We start from the raw sequence: 18603 nt of genomic DNA, 5'->3' as shown, positions 1-18603 counted from the left end.
CTTCCTTGTGACTCAACATGTTAGTTTGGAATTGGGAATTTTTGTAAATCGGTTGAAGTTTTGCTGAGATTTTTAGGTACATGTGTAACTGTACGTCCCTCAAAAGTAATCGCCATTGCAAAGTTGTCGTGCACGTTGTCTTCTTCGTGAATCAATGAAAAGTTTTCATCTTCAATATCCGGTTCAAATGTGTCCATGTAGGCATGGTATGCTCGAATAAACGAATTAAAGGCAAATCGTTGTTCTTTTATAAAAATGACAGGAATTTCCTGCTCAGGAAAACGACTTGTGAAACATGTGCTCGCAAGAATCACCGAGAAAGATTCAGCGACAAAATTGTCAAAACCGTTAATATCCTCCAGGTTATTCGTTGACTGCAAGAGTCGTGGAAAGAGGTAACCTGTTTAACTATCAAAAACTGTTTTGACAAATGCGGTATCGTTAAATCCAATGAAGAATTAACTGTGGTCGAAGAAGATGACCGTGAATTTGAAGCTCTTGTACGAGAGTTCACATCTGAAATATCTGCTGCAGAGTATGCCAGTTTCAACGAAAACGTGTAAGTATCCGAGCAAATGATCAAGAAAATGAAATCGGTTGGCGAGGAAAAATGAAGAAAAAAGCATCAATGCATTTCAACACCCAGACCTGAGTATTGTAGTTCCCGACAATGTTTCAGCATGGACAGCATGGGAACGAAAGCGAAGATAACGAGGAGGAAAATCTTAGTTATGCAGAAGTAATCACCCTGTTCGATAGAATTTGTTGCAGTCCTTATATTGACGAGGAAAATCAACAATGCTGTCATCAGTTACGAAAAAAGTGGAGGGACTCCAAATATCAAAGAGAAAGCAAACTTCAATCCGAGATTTCTTCGATTAGATTATAAAACACAATGTATTTGTTAGTTGATATTTGTTTTTGTTTGTATAACAGTAGAGCGTATGAATAATACAAGTTCAAATTCATCAAATTATGTCTCATTTACTTGATTTGAAAGGAATAGAACAAAGAAAAAAATGTATATAAACAAAAAATAGTCTTTTTTTCGGCAAAATTTTCCTCTGAAAGTGGTTTTTGGACACAATCTCTATTAAGCGGACACTTTTTTTTGCACCAATGGTGTCCGCTTTAGAGAGATTCCACTGTATTTCTCTAAGTGTTACGATAAGTTCTTTTATTAGATTCTTCATGAAAAAATCATCGAAAGAGCCACTGTAGATTTTGAAGATTCAAAAAAAAGTAAGTTGATGAACACAAACCAATCTTACCATATCCGCAAACCAAATTTTTTGTAATCTTTTCAGGCATGGTTCCCCAATAAAATATGGATTTTGGCACTGAGTAAAATTTTATCCATTGAATAAACACTCACAATCATATTAGAGTATCATTAGATTTTTCTAAATTCTTTCCAGTTAACAACTTCAAATAACCAACAGAAGTGAGATGCTAACTTTAGTAAAATATAGTAAAAGATTTATAAAGGCTACACTTGTGGAATTTTTTTTAACATAGTTTGAAAATAGTTGATCATCAGAGCCTTTATTTAGTTGGGAAATCCACACTACTGGATTGGTTAGAAAAAATGTTTTGGACTAAACTTCTGGCAATGCTGTAAATAATAACATCTAATAGCATCTTTTGCGCAATATCTATTTGTTTTAGCCGAAGTATTATGGAATACGTTTTATGATAGCACATTGTAGCTATGCTTGTATGGCTTCTATCACACCAACCCTTCCGTTCTTAAAAGTAGGAGCAAGAGAGGAATGGGGTGGGAGGTGTTGACGACATAAAAGTTATTTCCGTCTTCCATAAATTCCCACTCCCACATTATGAGTGAGTATTAACAACTGTGGAAGGATGACAAGCTTCCAGTCGAAAAAAGTCTTATCAAGTCTTTTAAAATTTGCTATTTTGGTTAAATTTTTGTCTGCGTCAAATTTTGTTAAAATAAGGTAGATGTGACTAACCTCATCTCTAGGCCCCTTCGACGTTGGTGTCTGTTAGTTCTTAACTAAAAGGTGCTGGGTTCCAGCTTGTTGTATTTTGTTTTTTGTTGTTGTGAACTATCAGAGTTTTCTTCACCTCCAAAATCAGTATGAGAATAATTTAAGAGTTAAATTCTGGTTTTAATTTAAAGAATTTGAATTCCAATGAAAAAAATCAATTAGCAAGTAAACGTTTAAATGGACAAAAGATCAGACACTCTTATCGCCATGGCAACTATATTTGCGCATTCGTAGCAACGTGGTCGGTACAAACCCATCAAAGCAGTAAACAAATTTCAAAGTATACCGAAAATGAGGAAAGTCGAACATAGAAGGTAGACTTTTAGAAGAAGGTTTCTGAAATCACAGTGTTCATTCAAAAATAAAATAGTTTTTATTTGTAATTTAATATTGTTAATATTTTTCATTGTTTATAATTTTTATGCCATAAATGTATATCCACGCGTTACATTCAAACCTTGAGAGAAATGTCAACATCATAAAACATTCATTGCATTAAGATTTTCTGGCTATCACAAACTTTCGACACTGGCGATATTATTTCTTATATAAGTAATTTGGTAGTTATGCACGAATGTAGCAAATGATAGAATTTCACCAAGTCTGACATCTCAGAAGTTTTGTATTATGACTTCGTAATCATCAGCAGAAGGAGAAAATGTGGATGTGCAGTGGGAAATGACAAAGAAAAATTTCAAGAAAGTTTTTCTGTCTTCCATACCACAGTATTTTTTTGTCTTGTGTTGTAAGTGGGTGGGGTTTGCAAGTGGGTAGAGTGGTGTAAGTGGGTAGGGCGGTGTAACTGGACAGGGTATTGTAAGAAGGTAGAGTGGCGTAAGTAGGTAGGGCGGTGGAAGGGAATGGGGTGTTGTAACTGGATAGGGTGGTGTAAGTGGGTAGGAGGGTTAAGTAGGTAGGGCAGTGTAACTGGACTGGGTGTTGTAAGTGCGTAGGGCGTTGCAACTGGGTAGGGTGATTTAAGTGGTTAGAAAGGTGTAAGTGTGTAGGGTGTTGTAAGTGGGTAGGATGGTGTGTGTGAGTGGATAGGGTAATGTAAGTGAGTAGGGTGGGGTCAGTGGGTAGAGCGGTGTAGCTGGATAGGACGGTGTAAGCGGATAGAGTGGTGTAAGTGGGTAGGCGCTGTAAGTGAGTAGGGTGGTGTAAGTGGGTAGGGTGTTGTAAGTGGGTAGGGTGAGGTCACTGGGTAGGGAGGTGTAACTGGATAGGATGGTGTAAGTGGGTAGGACAGTGTAAGTGGGTAGGGCAGTGTAAGTGGGTTGGGCAGTGCAGGTGGGTAGGGCGGTGTAAGTGGGTAGAGCGGTGTAACTGGATAGGGTGGTGTAAGTGGATAGGGTGGTGTAAGTAGGAAGGGTGTTGTAAGTGGGCAGGTTGGTGTAAGTGGGAAGGGTGTGTAAGTGGGTAGGGTGTGTAAGTGGGTAGGGTGGAAACGTATTTAAGTGTAATGCTTGTTTTAATTTGATTTTGTGTCCTTTTTTTATTTTGTTTTAACTTACCACCAAAATAGCTCCTACTTCAAAAACCAAAACGTCCTGAAACAGTCAATCTGCGTTATTGGTGGAAAATTAGGGCGTAGTTTATAACTTACCTGCGTGCGTTTTTTTTTAAAAAATAATAACCAACCCCTAACCCTCGACCCTCGATCCTCTCCCAGTTAATACCAAACACCTGTCTAATGATCTGATTTTACAAACCACTAACTCCACCCTCCACCCTTTACAAGAGACCCGTTTCCATGCCAGGCCATATTAATTTTAAACTTTTTATATGTATGTATTTATTTACTTATTTATTTATTTATAATGAATATTTATACAGGACACGACATCGTCAGTAACAAATTACTGCTATTAAAATGTGTCCTGTAAATATTAATAAAATTCGTAAATATACAAACATGATACAAATGTAAAATATATAAAATAAAAAAATGTAAAAATCAGTGTGTCATAACCTATTAGGTAAACTCGAAAATTATTAATCTATAATGAATATAAAAATATATCAAGATATATTCCTTTTATAGAAAAACAATAAAGACATGAAATATTTGGATGAATTGTTAAAGAAAGAGAGAGTGGATAATAAATAAATAAATAAATAAGTAAATATGGCTGCAAGCAGTGCAATATTTAACATTCAAGCTACATCACCATCTTTATTATCCCCAGTATCAAGCTCAGAACATTTTCATATCAGCCAATCAGAAGTCTTCTTACCACGTGGTCTTGATGACGATAAATTTTACATAACAGGGGATGACAAAGTAAATGAAGAAGAAGAACAACAAATTGCACCACCCGAGGATGAGAACAAAAAAGTTCGAATAGCTAAAGATTTACTAATATATAAAGCTTTTTACTTCTTGTTTTATGGAGCTGTTGGTTCGCTATTCCCTTACTTAGCTGTATTTTACAAACAATTATACCTCTCAGCACAGCAAGTGGGCTTTCTTATTGGTATACGTCCCTTTATACAGATGGGAACTTGTCCATTATGGGGTGCACTAGCTGACACATACAATGTTAAGAAGGTTATATTGTTAATGTCAATAGGAGCTTGGTTAGCTACGAACTACAGCATTTCAATTGTTAGAGTGCCTCCTGAAACAGCGTGTAACGCTACAGGAGGAATAATAAATTTTCCACAAGTAGGTCGATTGGTTAATCCAGTGGATCACATTCTGAATAATTCCGTGTCACTACCTGACTACGCGAGGTCTAGACCTAAGGATCGAAATAATAAATACAAAGTAGCTAAATATTCTGAGGCTGTTAGGAAATTGCGACATAAAAGAAATACCATTCCAGCTGATGATGTTTACATGATCACACTTACCCATTTAAAAAGACAGAAAAGCAAGCTTGATGATACATCGACAGTGAATGCAAATAAGCAACGTTTAAGAAGATTTGTTGACGGATTTCTAGCTGTTATCTACTCAAGAACATTGCGCAGTGTAAACACGAAGTCTGAATTGTGGAGCAAAAAGAATTATTCTACGCAGAATGGAATAACACCTTTGGAAAGAATGCTAGCAACTGATGAAATCGAGGAAGAGTTTGACTCGCTTAACACAGATGATGAATATCCATGGCCGCTAGGTAGATATTTCTTTATGATATACTTACTCATCTATTGTTTAAACTAAAAAATCATAGGAAGTAAAGAAATCTGTAAATTTTAAGGATATATAACTTACGATCTAATAATCTGACTCTTCGCAAAAAGCTATTTAAATTTTCCCAGTTAAGAGGTGTTCGAGTTATTTTCAACAATCTTCTTTCTAATTTAGACAATATTGAATCTCTACCAGCTAATGAACCTTTGGAATCTACACAAAATGCATTAAACATTTTTATTGTCTTGATTATTATCACAATAATTGGAACCGTGCTCGCTTCACCAGCTGCCACTTTAGCTGACACTGCAACATTAGAAAAATTAGGTAAGTCAAATGGACTTAAATGTTGATATAAACAGTTTTTTGAATGAAATGTACTTTGTGTACACTTCGTGGTTTCCCACTGTACCACAGCTTCTAATAAGTGTGGTTTATGTTCACAACGGAGGAAGGTGTGTACTCCTTCTCCTAAATCTATCTTTTTTTTGTACAGGAGATCGAACCTATCAATACGGCTACCAAAGATTGTGGGGAGCTTTCGGTTGGGGTGTATGTGCATTTGTTGTTGGTGCAGTAGTTAGCAGCATACAAATTGAGGAATGCAAAGAAGGTCGCCATGTTGATTATATTTTAAGTTTTTACGTTTACGCAATTATGATGGCACTAGCGTTTATATGTGCAGCTTTTTTCAGTTTTAAACCCGTGGAAAGCAACGCCGACTATACGGAGTCGTTATGGGAAGCTATCAAAATGATCACCGACTCTCAGCACATATGCTTCGGATTGACTTTATTAACTTCTGGCTCAGCAATGGGCTTTGTTCATACCTTCTTGTTTTGGCATTTACACGACCTTGGCGGAACTCAGTTTTTATTTAGTGTGATATCGGCGGTTCAGTGTCTCTCTGAAGTTATAACGTATATGCTCTCCAGTTACTTGATACTTAAAATCGGATGTGAAAACGTATTATATATCGGATTATTCTCCAACGTTTTACGCTTACTGGCGTATTCCATAATAACGCAACCCGTTCTTTCGATAGGACTAGAAATTTTACAAGGTGTATCTTCTGCGTCTATATGGACAGCATCTATATGTTATATTGGGCTAATTCCTGGAACGCCGGTTACATTACAAGCATTGCTTCATGGTATATACTGGGGATTAGGCCACGGTGGTGGAGGAATACTTGGAGGAGTGATGGTGACTTACATAGGTTCCAACGCTTCGTTTATTATTTACGCTGTGATTTGCTTGATAAACTTTATGATATTAGTTGGTATGAAGTATCGGAGCAAACTCTTGGAGCTGTTATGCAATTATACTTATGTAGAAAACATTCCAGCTGGAACTTATATTTTGACGACGATGTCTCAAAGACAACCATCTGACGTGGAAAGTCAAATGGAATGATTTGAAAAAGTAATAATAACGAGTCGGAAAGATTATATATTGTTGAAGAACTACTTTGTTCATCACTAACATACTGCCTGGCAGTGAGCGGGATTCGATCCGCGGTCCCCAGAACTGGGAGCCGCAGACGAACCCACTACACTACGTGCGGCAATATGTTAGCAATGAACTCAGATAGTTTATCCGGATGGTGTGTATACGTAGGTGAATATTCACCTATGGAAAGATAGTCTTATTATTGCCTTAATTAAAAGGTGGTCATTTTGGGAACGTAGAATTTTAATGGGAAAAAAGATCATTAACGTTCTACGTAACAAGACGACTAAAAAAGACCAACGAAAAGAAAAACAGGTTTGGAAAAAAACTTTTCCAGGAGTTGGTCCATTTTTGTAAATTTCCATGAGTTTCAAGGATTTTTTAGTAGCAGCTGCCACCTCGTAATTGGCTTTATTTTGGTGTTTATACAAACTTAAATACCGACTAAAAATATGAATAAATGTGCTGCCCGTGAAATTAAATCCGCGCAAACTGTCAAAAAACAATATGTGATAAGTTTGCTTGCATCATTTGAGAGCAGCGATATACAAAATAACCAAAAAGGACTAACACAGAGAAATATTCTGCTAAGGTAATTTAAAGGCTACTTTCGATTAAAATGTTCTTTGCCGCACTTCCAACGTTCAGTATCTGGGTACGCGAATTAGAACTTTTTCGGGCCGCAGAGCCAGTATTTTGACAGCTTAAAGTATAGACTTTATCAGCCAATTAAAATTCCAAAAAACCCTGCCATCTTTAATGGAATAGAAATTAAACATATTAAGCGCCGACGTTCAAACGTGAGCTGCGGCCATGAACGCTTCAATGAAAACAGCCTAAAAGCATCCAAATAATAATAGAATACAGATTGTCGGTATTGTCAGTATTATTCGTTGTTTTTAAGATGCAATACAACAATCATAAAAACATTAAATTAATACAATATAAAAAGAGCATTTAAAAATCAGCAATGTCTCTTTATATAAATAAGGAAATTTCAGAATATTCTTACGCTTTAATAAAGCAATACGTTACCACGTCAACTTTTAACGACGATGTTGTTTTCAACAAGGACAACGTCAACTTTCAACAACGACAAAACATACTTTTGACAAGTGTTGGTTTTCATGGAGAAAAACGATAAATTTCTACGACGATAGCGAGGTACTTTTAACGACAGCAGCACGGGTTTTCAATAGCAACGTCACCCTCACAACGACATTTCCAAATTTTAACGACAATAACAACTTCAACGACGATAACGCCAAATTTCAAGCTCGTCGATTTTCACATTTTACAAGTGTCACGCCCTATCTTCATATTTATCATAAACACATTTTTACAAATGGTTAATAGATATCTTTAAGATAACTAAAATATGTCAGCTATGTATCATCTATTGGTATCAATCGCAGAGAAATATATAGCAATTGCAGAAGAACATCAGTGGAAATCAATAACTATGCAGGAAATGTAACCTTCTTTTCAAAATGCTTACACTCTGTTATTTCTGTGGTTGGTGAACTATGGCTTATAGTAACATACCACATATATTACTTTAAGCTAATTACCATGTTCACACTTACTTAAAAAGTTAGTAAACTGTGGATTGTAACGCATTAAGATATGGTCACATTCATTGCCGGCAAAAAATATTGAAACATAACATCACTACATTGTAAAAACATATGCACTGCTTGACCATGCACTAAAGCGCATATTGCTTTCGTTGGATTAAATTGCTGAACGTGAAGAAATGTGACTAACTTTTGGATATCGATACGAGCTTCAATCTCATCGTCTTCTTCATCTTCACTTGCGTTTCTCAAAGTGTCTCCATCCACGTCCATATTTTTAAAATGCGTTGTGACGATAACTTCGTCAGTATCCACGCTAAATTTCAATTCTCCATTTCTTTTCGCTGAGATAACCTAAAGGTGTGGTTTCACAAGGTGAGGTTACTTAATGCAAGAATAATAATCACAAATAATAAAAAAATAATATAAAATAAATAGTAATATATTTGGGTTTTTGGGACTCGATAGTCTCTGCTAAAATCTTAGGTGGGATAGCTCCAATTTTTTGGTGATTTTACGCCCTTTTCTAGTTGCTCTGTGTGACTTTTTAATCAAGTGTGGAGTCATGAAAGCAACGAGCAACAACTATGTAACGTTGAGCCACAACGTTTCAAATCTTGGTAATGGTATTGTATTTTACTTACTAAATTTTTTTAAAAGATAAAATATTTCCCGTAATATTATTAAAGCCAAAACATAAAATTATAACTGACTCTTAAATGCTTTTCGATATGACGAACATTCCCCCTGGCAAATTTTTATCCGTGGAAAACATCTACTTGTCTAAAACAATTTTGTCGGTATACCAACACTCGACAGTATCACAATTTAACATACCATAAATCCACTAATGTTCTTTAACCTTTCAACTATGTTCTTTATTATTTTTAACTGAGGAATGCTGATTTTAATCTAAAGTGTTATAAAAAAATAGATGAAAAACTACTAAGCGTGCAGCAGAATTAAAGATATTTAAGGTTTTTACACTAAAAAATGAGGATATGATGCGATTATGAATTTATATGAACTACAAACACAAGGATGATGTCGGGTCATAAAAAACAAAATTGATAACAAAAAAAATCTCACATCGTAATTAGGTAGAAGCGGCTTTTGAAAATCATCCCAAAATCTTGAAGGAATGACAGCCACTGGAACATCATGAACGACATTACGTGAGTGAGTGGTGAGAGAGGGCTATAAAATAAGGATTTTCTCAGTGAGTGAGTGGTGAGAGAGGGCTATAAAATAAGGATTTTCTCAGTGAGTGAGTGGTGAGAGAGGGCTATAAAATAAGGATTTTTTCAGCGAGTGAGTGGTGAGAGAGGGCTATAAAATAAGGATTTTCTCAGTGAGTGAGTGGTGAGAGAGGGCTATAAAATAAGGATTTTCTCAGTGAGTGAGTGGTGAGAGAGGGCTATAAAATAAGGATTTTCTCAGTGAGTGAGTGGTGAGAGAGGGCTATAAAATAAGGATTTTCTCAGTGAGTGACTGGTGAGAGAGGGCTATAAAATAAGGATTTTCTCAGTGAGTGAGTGGTGAGAGAGGGCTATAAAATAAGGATTTTCTCAGTGAGTGAGTGGTGAGAGAGGGCTATAAAATAAGGATTTTCTCAGTGAGTGACTGGTGAGAGAGGGCTATAAAATAAGGATTTTCTCAGTGAGTGAGTGGTGAGAGAGGGCTATAAAATAAGGATTTTCTCAGTGAGTGAGTGGTGAGAGAGGGCTATAAAATAAGTATTTTTTCAGTGAGTGACTGGTGAGAGAGGGCTATAAAATAAGGATTTTCTCAGTGAGTGACTGGTGAGAGAGGGCTATAAAATAAGGATTTTCTCAGTGAGTGAGTGGTGAGAGAGGGCTATAAAATAAGGATTTTCTCAGTGAGTGACTGGTGAGAGAGGGCTATAAAATAAGGATTTTTTCACAATATAAAAGTAATAAAATTTTTCACATGTGTGATACAGTAAAAATTTTTACTGTACATTACACATTTTTGGGACCAATTACAAGTTTCGCGGTATCGTTAAAACTGGAAAGATCTTTGCTTTAAATTTATTTCCTTGTGTCTTTTCAGTAAAATTTCAATCTGATCATTGTTCTTGCTTTGTTTTTATTTTTAATAATTCTCAGCTTCATTGTTCTCATAAAAAAATAAAGCGTATTATAGGGTGGCTATTCGTTTTAAAAAAGTAAATTCCAGCAGTCCTTTTTTCAGGAGCTACTTTGACAAAATCAGGGTTTTATAAGACTCAAAAGCTGCAGACAGATTTCATGGCCTGATAGCTATGAATAGTTTCGGAGAAGAAATAGATTCCAGGAGTTTCTAGCTTAGCAACCTTCCAAGAGTGTTATTTTGTTTGAGGTTGTTTCAAGGAGTTTCAAGGAGTTCTAAGTAGTTTCAAGGAGTTTCAAGAAGTTTTATGAGGCGGTAACCGTGTATTAGCCATCACATGCTATGCACCATGCAGATTTTATTCAATTTTAGAAACAAAACTTTAAAAAAATACAAACCAAAGAAATTTCAAAAGTAAGACATGGCGTTTGTTTCTTTGTTAATTTGATTTTAATGGATTGTGCATTTTGTCCAGATTTCATAGCACGAAGCAGGTTCTCGTTTACAACTTCCAAGTATATTTCATTTCTGTCGTCTTTTCCTTCAATTCGGTATTCATCAAAAAAATCTCCCTAAAAAAACAAAAAAAGGTTGTAAAATAACAATGAAAATAATAGTGTTAAACATTTGAAATCTTTACAGTTCAAAAAACAATAATATTATAACCATTAATTCGCTGCGCTCAACCAAAAATAACCTTTTTATTTTCTAATCTTTGAGACTGAGAAGACTCGAACCAATGGTGTGTCATCTTAGTTGCGCCTCTGGGAACTAACACAACATAATATGCCTACATGTTTGCGGACTATGAACCAATAAATGCTTTGATATTAAAAAAAGAATTTTAATGACGTCATTAGACTCAAAAATGACGTCATATGTGCAAAAAGGTTTATTATGTCATTAAGCTTGGTACATATGTAGAATATTGCATTTTAAGAAATTCAAGGTATTGAAAAAAATATAATGGTGTCATAGGGATCAGAAATGACGTCATTCGGTTGGATTAATACTTCCTTCAAATCAATTAATTGATTGAATAATTAGTTTAATAAAATGTAAACTATAAAAAATTTCTCTTGTTATTCCTTTATTATCCACCCATTTTGTGTAGCTCTTGTGAAAAATATTGATACACATACCGAAAATCTTAGGTTAGCATACAGTTTACAGTTCGAGAACTAATTGACATGCTTTCGTATCTTGCACGCGCTTTAAGAACTAAAAGCCACGTGACTTGCCATACATACGAAAGTAAATTCAATTAATATACTAAAGACTCGGACTTATTATGTTTCAAGTTTTCTCAAAGAAGTTTTGTCCAATCCAAATTTTTTTTAGCTTCAACTTTAAAAACTCTTTTGAACAAAACAGTTGACAAGAGTAACATAAGTAGTGACAGGATTGAATACTGAGGGGGTTGTTTTTACGTTCATGTACTGATTGTAATCTAAAACTGTTTGGTGGATATGAATCATTCCACAAACATAACAGCATACTTACGTACCCTACAAAACCAGTTTTAAACGTTTTATAGGATTATACTTCTTTTAACAACTTTTTTTAAAATATATATATATATATATCTACAAAAAAATGTGTATATTTCAATTTTAAAGAATTCCTATGTAAAAAGCATAAGCACTTAGCGCTGATGGTATTCAATAATATAACGCACGAACATATCTACATTATATACTAACCTGGTTAATTTCCACCCAGAGGTTCGTTCCACCACTTGCAACTCTTTCTGTCTGTGTAAATATCACCTGACCTCCTGATAAGCGTAAGGTGCAGGACTTACAGATCTTGGAAACTGTTGACAATATTTCTAATGTAAAAACAATTTGATTATTTCTGGCAAACTTAGCTTTCATGCAACTTCAGTTAGTTGATAAATAAATAAAAATATCTAGTGACGCAATTTTATGCTTATAATCTAAATGTAATCGCTCGTGTGGAGATCCTTGCAGAACCTGTTTGGTATTTTAGTTCACACATATTTTATTCTGTAGACTAGCTATGTCGCCATAGAAAATTCCAGTGTACTTCTCCGTCCAGCCATATGAAAGACACAAAATAGCAAGATATAAGAAGAAAAAAAACTAACAACATAACAGCTCCTATTTTAGAAAGTATTTTGGGGTATGTGAACACCAAAAAAACTCAGATTGGTCAATCAAAATGGTAAGGTTGGCTTTAGAATCACCAAACCAATATTTCGGATCCTAAACCACAAAAACAAACACAGGAAAATAATACATTATAATGCACAGACACAGTCCTTCCCCAAAAACGTTTTCACGAAGTACCAAAACTCAATCGCTCACAGGAAGTTGTACGAGGTCCTCATGATAAAAATTTAATGAAGTGTCATTAAATTAACAGATTATGAGGCTTAAAAAAAGAGACTTAAATTAGTACTTTCTTATTAGGACTACTTAAAATTGCATAATAATAGATGTATATAGAAATTCTGAATATTTTATACCGTTTTTTTTACTGTTTAATTTGCTTTTAGACCTGATGATGGGTAAATTTACCCGAAATGTATTGTTAATAAGAAAAAATTATTGTTGGTTTAATCTTAACTTGGAAACGAGGTGGTGACGTCAATGATTTTTCACCGCGTGGGTAACTAGGGACACCTAGGACCAATTTGGGTAATTTTCCAAAACTTGGGTCCCTAAATCCGTTTTGAAATGAACGGGTTGATGATGTCTTAAAAAAACCTTTAAACCCTGCAACCATTTCTCAAAATTACATGGTCCTATACATTTTCTTGATCAGCGTATCGAGATATATACGATGAAGACAAAAGGTATACAAGGTTTTCACGGGTCTTTGCTGATGTCAGCAAAATGTTTAAACCCTGATATCTCCTTAGGCGTTCGTTGAGAACATATGAACCTGTACATTATTTTAACCAGCATTTCAACCTCTACACATTACAGACAAAGAATAAGCAAATTTAGCAAATTTTTATATCTGCACTGCACTGCTGACGTCAGCAAAACATCAAAAACAAATTTCTTTTTATTGACCTTTTTACTAAGTGGATTTCTTCACGGGCCTTATCGACTAGTTCCTAAATAATACATGGGTATATTGTACTGTGGTTTTTCACCACAAAATTTCACAAAAAAAAGCAAAACCAACAGTATGTAACGTGTGAAACCTAATTTGACAAAAATAATATAATATATAATAAAATCGAGAACAGAAGTAGCTTTTGACACCAACATAATGCAAGGTGAAGATTTCTGTTCCTTTTCTTTCACGTCATTAAATTATATTTTTTTTACCCTTAAGAATAATGGGCTCAGTGGTTAACGTTACACAAAGCTCCTCTGTTGGCTGTTTGAGATCTTTTCCTTGTCCTTCATTTGTTTTAGCAAATGCAGGATCTTTACCTTTGCAATAATTTGCTGCTTTTTTGATTGGTGGATGCAGCAAAACATTCTGCATGAAAACCATAAGGAATGATGCATTATTTGGTGAAAAGAAAAAGATACCAGTAACGAATTTGTGTTGGTGTTTGGTGAAACTTATGTTGACAAAAACTATACTTGATAATAACTTCTACATTCAAACAGACAGAACCGTTACATGCAAGTACAACAGCATTGTTTACATCAGACAGACCAAAGATCTGGAAGAGATTCATTGATGGCGTATATGCCAAAATCAAAAGATCCCATGCAGAAGAGTTTCTATGAGCATATCAGCTGTCTCAACCAGCATATCAAATTCACTGTTAATTTGAATAAAACAGAGCATAGCTTAATCAAAGGCAAAAACTATTGTTCTTGCGTTTTACCAAGCAAGAGATCTCATTTTCAGTATATTGTAAACCCACTTACATCTTACCAGCACCTTAACTATGAATAAGACTATCAGAAACCTAAAAGAAAGTATCATGTCTAATTGTTAAATCGTGTCAACAGAATAGACACATGAAAAATTGATTGCAAATCGATAGAAAGTCAGAAGTTCCAACCAAGATTTGGTGACCAAACCTACAAGAGAATTCACTTGCATCCAGGTCTAAAAAATTACAATTACCTAAATTAACAGTAATTAACAGTTTGTTTTTGATTTTGGAAAGAGATTTCCAAAAAAATCACGTACCAAACTATCATGTTTAAGAAATAATAAACCTTTTTTTTGCAGTTTTCTAATTGTCTGTGTAGCACATTGTCATTTCTGTTTCTGGCAGAATTTGTTTACCAAAGGTGTTTACCAAAAATGCATTTTGTGGCATTTCCAACTTTTTTAATAAAATTCTCAAGCTATTATTACATTCAAGCCATTATTACATTCAAATCTTTATTATCAGGATGCAATTAAGCATTTAGCTGTTAAACGGCTATTTCTCAATTATAATAATTTTTACTCTACAAAATATGGGACTTGTAACCCATTTTATACATTTTGGTTTGAATCCTGAATATACACTTTATGTTTGGCCCAGTTTTGAAGGTTGTGTGCCTACACAAACCATACCACAAACTTGATTGATGCTCTTAGTACAGGTATTGGTGTGTCCAAAATTAAATTTAGTGGGGCGTTTACAGTAGTACATCATTTCTGGTCAAAAAAGAAGGCCAGGTTACAGCCTGTTGTTACCCAATCACAGCTTATTTAATAGATTAATAGCAAATAACACTGCTCTTATAAATTTGAGATCAAATAACTTGACAATGTCTATTAAATAATTGACATCTTTTTCAGCATAGGGTATGGCAAAAAAGTTTCAACCGTTTCAAAACCATCTCATGGAACTGACATCTTGTTTAATAAAAAGGAACTTGAGAAATACAATGCAATTTAATTTATTTATTATTGTGTACATTGAAGATAACAGGCAACTAAAAACATACTACTTGGTAGAATAAATAGAACATACTTATGAACTGCTGAATACATCCAATATCAACCAATTTTGCTCTAAACTTCATTATTTTAGTTTTCCCTGAAAAAAAACAATTGCATGCATAACACAAAGAAAATGTATAGAAAATCTGAGGCTTTAAAATATGTTAATATTCTATGAACAGCTTTAACATTGGTGCTTCGATAATCAGAACTACAAATTTAAGGCTTAGGGACCGTCTTCACTATTGTTTAATGTTTTATGCCAATTGAAACAATCATGGTCGTTTTAAAGTCATATAATTATTCTTTAAAACCGTTTACAGATTGGTTCCTGAAAAGAACAATATGAAACAATATAAAAAGCGTAATGAAACAATTTGAAAACAATTGAATTTTATTTTATTTTTTAATCTCAAAAATATATATTATATAAAGTGGAGGCAAATGGGAAACAGCTGGTATATGATTGGTAAACGATTTTAAAATGAATCTAAAAACATAGTCCGAATCAAATTCTGATACAAACTGTTTTCCTACAGTGCCGATTGCGAGTAACTATACACAAGTATATAAGTACGCTGAGTACACTGCACATGCGGAATTATTAAGGCATGCAATTCATTGCATGCCTCAATTACTTGTTTAAATAATGCCGTTTACCTTTCGTGCAGGCTAGCGAGTGATGTGTGAGTACGGTAGCAAAAATGTGCGAGTATTTTTGACGTACTTGTACGCGCAGTATACTCGTCGCGTACTTGTGGAACACCAACAGAAGAAATTAGTCGTATATCAAAGTAGTTTAATACTCATGTAAAACCCATGTGATAAAGTTATTATATATGCAAAACTATTTTCAGAATAGATGGATTGAGACGCCAACCCATCTGTTTCACTGAAAAAGCCTGCATATAGTATCAGTGCTTTTTCTTAGAACCTACCAAAACTTACTATGTCAGAAAGACACAGAGTTAACATCAAATTTACTTTGTCCATAAAAAAGAATTGTGTGGGCTAACCATGTCTTTCCTAGGACAGGAGTGTTCAATATATAATGGTTTATTACCAGCTGGACATTAACTATTGTATCCCAAAAGTGCAAAGAAGGAATTTTATTATCATGGTAAACACTGAGTGGCAGGCAGAAGGATACGGATGCCAATTTCTCTCTACGGAAAATTTGTTGAGGCTTTAAACTACTACCAAGTGTAGATGAATAACTTGATTGACATCCATTTATAAAGTCATAGTGATAATTTGTGTGAAGAAACAGACTAGAGTGGACCTCAATTCACCTAGCAAATCTATATCTTAAACATTAATAAAAGGTCTGTGTGTTCCATTTGGAGTGTGCAGCTATGCGGAGTACGGCTCCGTATAGGCATACGTATACAGAGTATAACTTCGTATAGCTACATGTTTACTCCATATAGGCGGAAATATTTAATTATCTCAAAGCCGCAAGTGGCGCAGACAGCTTTGAGAGTATAATGCCGAGACTGGTTTGGCTAGACATTAGCGAATGCAGCATGAGCATCGAAGTCTAAACTAAGCATTCTTATTAAAAATTTACTCTGAGCTATTCCAGTTTAGAAAATTGTGCCTAAAACAAGCAAATAATTTGTGTAAGAAGAAAAACGTCTAAAATATGAGACAAGCATGCAGAGTACCAATTACCGCAGATAACAGTTTCAGCTAATAAAAGTTCTAGTTAACCAGTGTTCGAGTTGCCGGCAGTCTAACTGTATGATGTAGTTCAGTATTTGTGTTTTGTATGAAGTTTATATTTTTGGCTTTCATATTCATTCTAAGCTTTATAACTTTGTTTTGTATGTTTCTGTATGCAATAAAACTAACCATACATTCAATGACTTTTTATTATGTAACTTTAAAATTGTATACTTTTATACCAGCCATTGTAAACCTTAACTCATTAAAAATACATCGAATTCTGTTCCTACCAAGCATGTCACACTCCGCATACTTAGCATGACACACTCCGTATACTACGCCTGTCACACTCTGTATAGCATACACGTATATTAAGCATGTCATACTCTCGGTATTTCACAATCTGTATGTCATAATCCTTTTTTTGAATCAAACTAATGTTCCCACACTCTGCATAACTACAATATACCTTGTATGCTTAAGATGGATAAAAAGTAGGAAAATGACGTGCTTGTCTTTTTAACTTGTTCTTAATAGTGATTATTTTTTTATTTTTTTTCAGAAATAGTTTTAAACAGTCATATATTGCAATATTTCAACTTTAAGAACATTCGTTGGCAGACTCCGTATAGCTAAACCAAACTCCGTATAGCAGCTATACGGGGTATTACTCCGTATAGAAACCACACTCTGTACGTCACATATGGAAGTAGAGAGTTTTCTGCATGGCGAAGGAAGATAGAAATAGATAGATGCACACATTTTACATTTAAACTCACTCAAGGAATAAACCCTGTTCGTTATTTCTAGGAGGGCCATGGCTTAAAGTCCTAGAGTATTTAATGCTCATTTTGAGCAATGCATACCTAATTAGGTTCCGCAATCACGCTACCAGAGAAATCCTTGCAACATCCAACAAGACAAACACAGTGGTGCCACCTCCCTAATTTCCGTCACAGTTGGCTTGGGTTAACCAGACGCTATGGCAACATCACCCACTCGTCTATTCTTAAATCACCCCCAGAGAATAGAACCCTTTCGTACAAAGTGCGAGAGTTTTAACGACTACCTAGCTGTATATAATGAAAATTAAACCGTGGAATAAAAATGCTGAAGGATAGAGAAATTTGTATTATGTTGAGGACCACCCCCTACTGAAGTCCAATTAAGAAAAAGAAAATTACATGAATGCTGATTTGTTCATGCTAGCTTAAATGATGGAAATAAACTATAGCTAGCTAGCTCAACATCAGCACGGTTTATTTCATCAAGTCAGCTAGCGAAGACAGCGAACATAGATTTTTCCCCGGTTTATTTTGTTTTGATTATTCCCGCCAGCAAACTTTACCCGCAAAACAGGGTTTTCGCAACATTACAAAAAGCAAGACGTCGCCCCTCCACGAAACACACCACTCTTGGCAAAACATGGCACTTCCAGCGAAATAAATAGCGTAAGTCTATTAATTTTTCGGATTGAAACACTAAAATTATCATCCTTTTGTAAAAAAAATACATTAAAATTTTTCTTTACAAGTTCACATAAATCGCATATCTGTGTATTTGTTCTTTGCCGAGAATACAGTAGACTCCCGGTAACTCGAACACCGGTTAACTCGAACATTTAACTCGAACTGTTTTCTACGGTCTCTTGGACATTTCTTAATACTTCCTTATAAAAACTACTTGTTAACTTGAACCCCGGATAATTCGAACATTCGTTAAGTCGAACTGTTTTCTCTGGTCCCTAAGAGGTCCGAGTTAC

The 18603-nt window shown here is 34.8% G+C and overlaps 3 protein-coding genes across 5 annotated transcripts; 1 reads left to right on the top strand and 2 right to left on the bottom strand.

Moving 5' to 3' along the window:
* The first annotated feature begins 2313 nt into the window (after positions 1-2313).
* Positions 2314-7769, top strand: LOC130621804 (major facilitator superfamily domain-containing protein 6-like). The gene is made up of 3 exons (XM_057437154.1): positions 2314-5137; positions 5329-5481; positions 5651-7769. Exons 1-3 carry the CDS (start codon positions 4144-4146, stop codon positions 6568-6570), a joined length of 2067 nt encoding a protein of 688 aa, XP_057293137.1. The 5' UTR covers positions 2314-4143; the 3' UTR covers positions 6571-7769.
* LOC130622429 (hepatitis A virus cellular receptor 1-like) lies at positions 2993-3780 on the bottom strand. The gene is made up of 2 exons (XM_057437893.1): positions 3735-3780; positions 2993-3504 (listed from the first exon to the last, which is right to left on the bottom strand). Exons 1-2 carry the CDS (start codon positions 3778-3780, stop codon positions 2993-2995), a joined length of 558 nt encoding a protein of 185 aa, XP_057293876.1.
* Positions 7471-18369, bottom strand: LOC130621805 (checkpoint protein HUS1-like). 3 transcript variants are annotated; one of them, XM_057437155.1, is made up of 7 exons: positions 17708-18369; positions 15205-15270; positions 11999-12126; positions 10694-10867; positions 9273-9380; positions 9021-9095; positions 7471-8537 (listed from the first exon to the last, which is right to left on the bottom strand). In XM_057437155.1, exons 2-7 carry the CDS (start codon positions 15254-15256, stop codon positions 8226-8228), a joined length of 849 nt encoding a protein of 282 aa, XP_057293138.1. In that variant the 5' UTR covers positions 15257-15270; positions 17708-18369; the 3' UTR covers positions 7471-8225. The 3 variants fall into 3 exon arrangements, with proteins under 3 accessions (XP_057293138.1, XP_057293139.1, XP_057293140.1); XM_057437156.1 differs by lacking the exons at positions 9021-9095; positions 17708-18369 and having other exon boundaries at positions 15205-15296; XM_057437157.1 differs by lacking the exons at positions 9273-9380; positions 17708-18369 and having other exon boundaries at positions 15205-15296.
* Positions 18370-18603: the final 234 nt, after the last annotated feature.

This window comes from Hydractinia symbiolongicarpus, chromosome 12, assembly GCF_029227915.1.
Source record: "Hydractinia symbiolongicarpus strain clone_291-10 chromosome 12, HSymV2.1, whole genome shotgun sequence".
Taxonomy (NCBI): Eukaryota; Metazoa; Cnidaria; class Hydrozoa; order Anthoathecata; family Hydractiniidae; genus Hydractinia; species Hydractinia symbiolongicarpus.
This window is presented reverse-complemented; position numbering and strand designations above follow the sequence as displayed.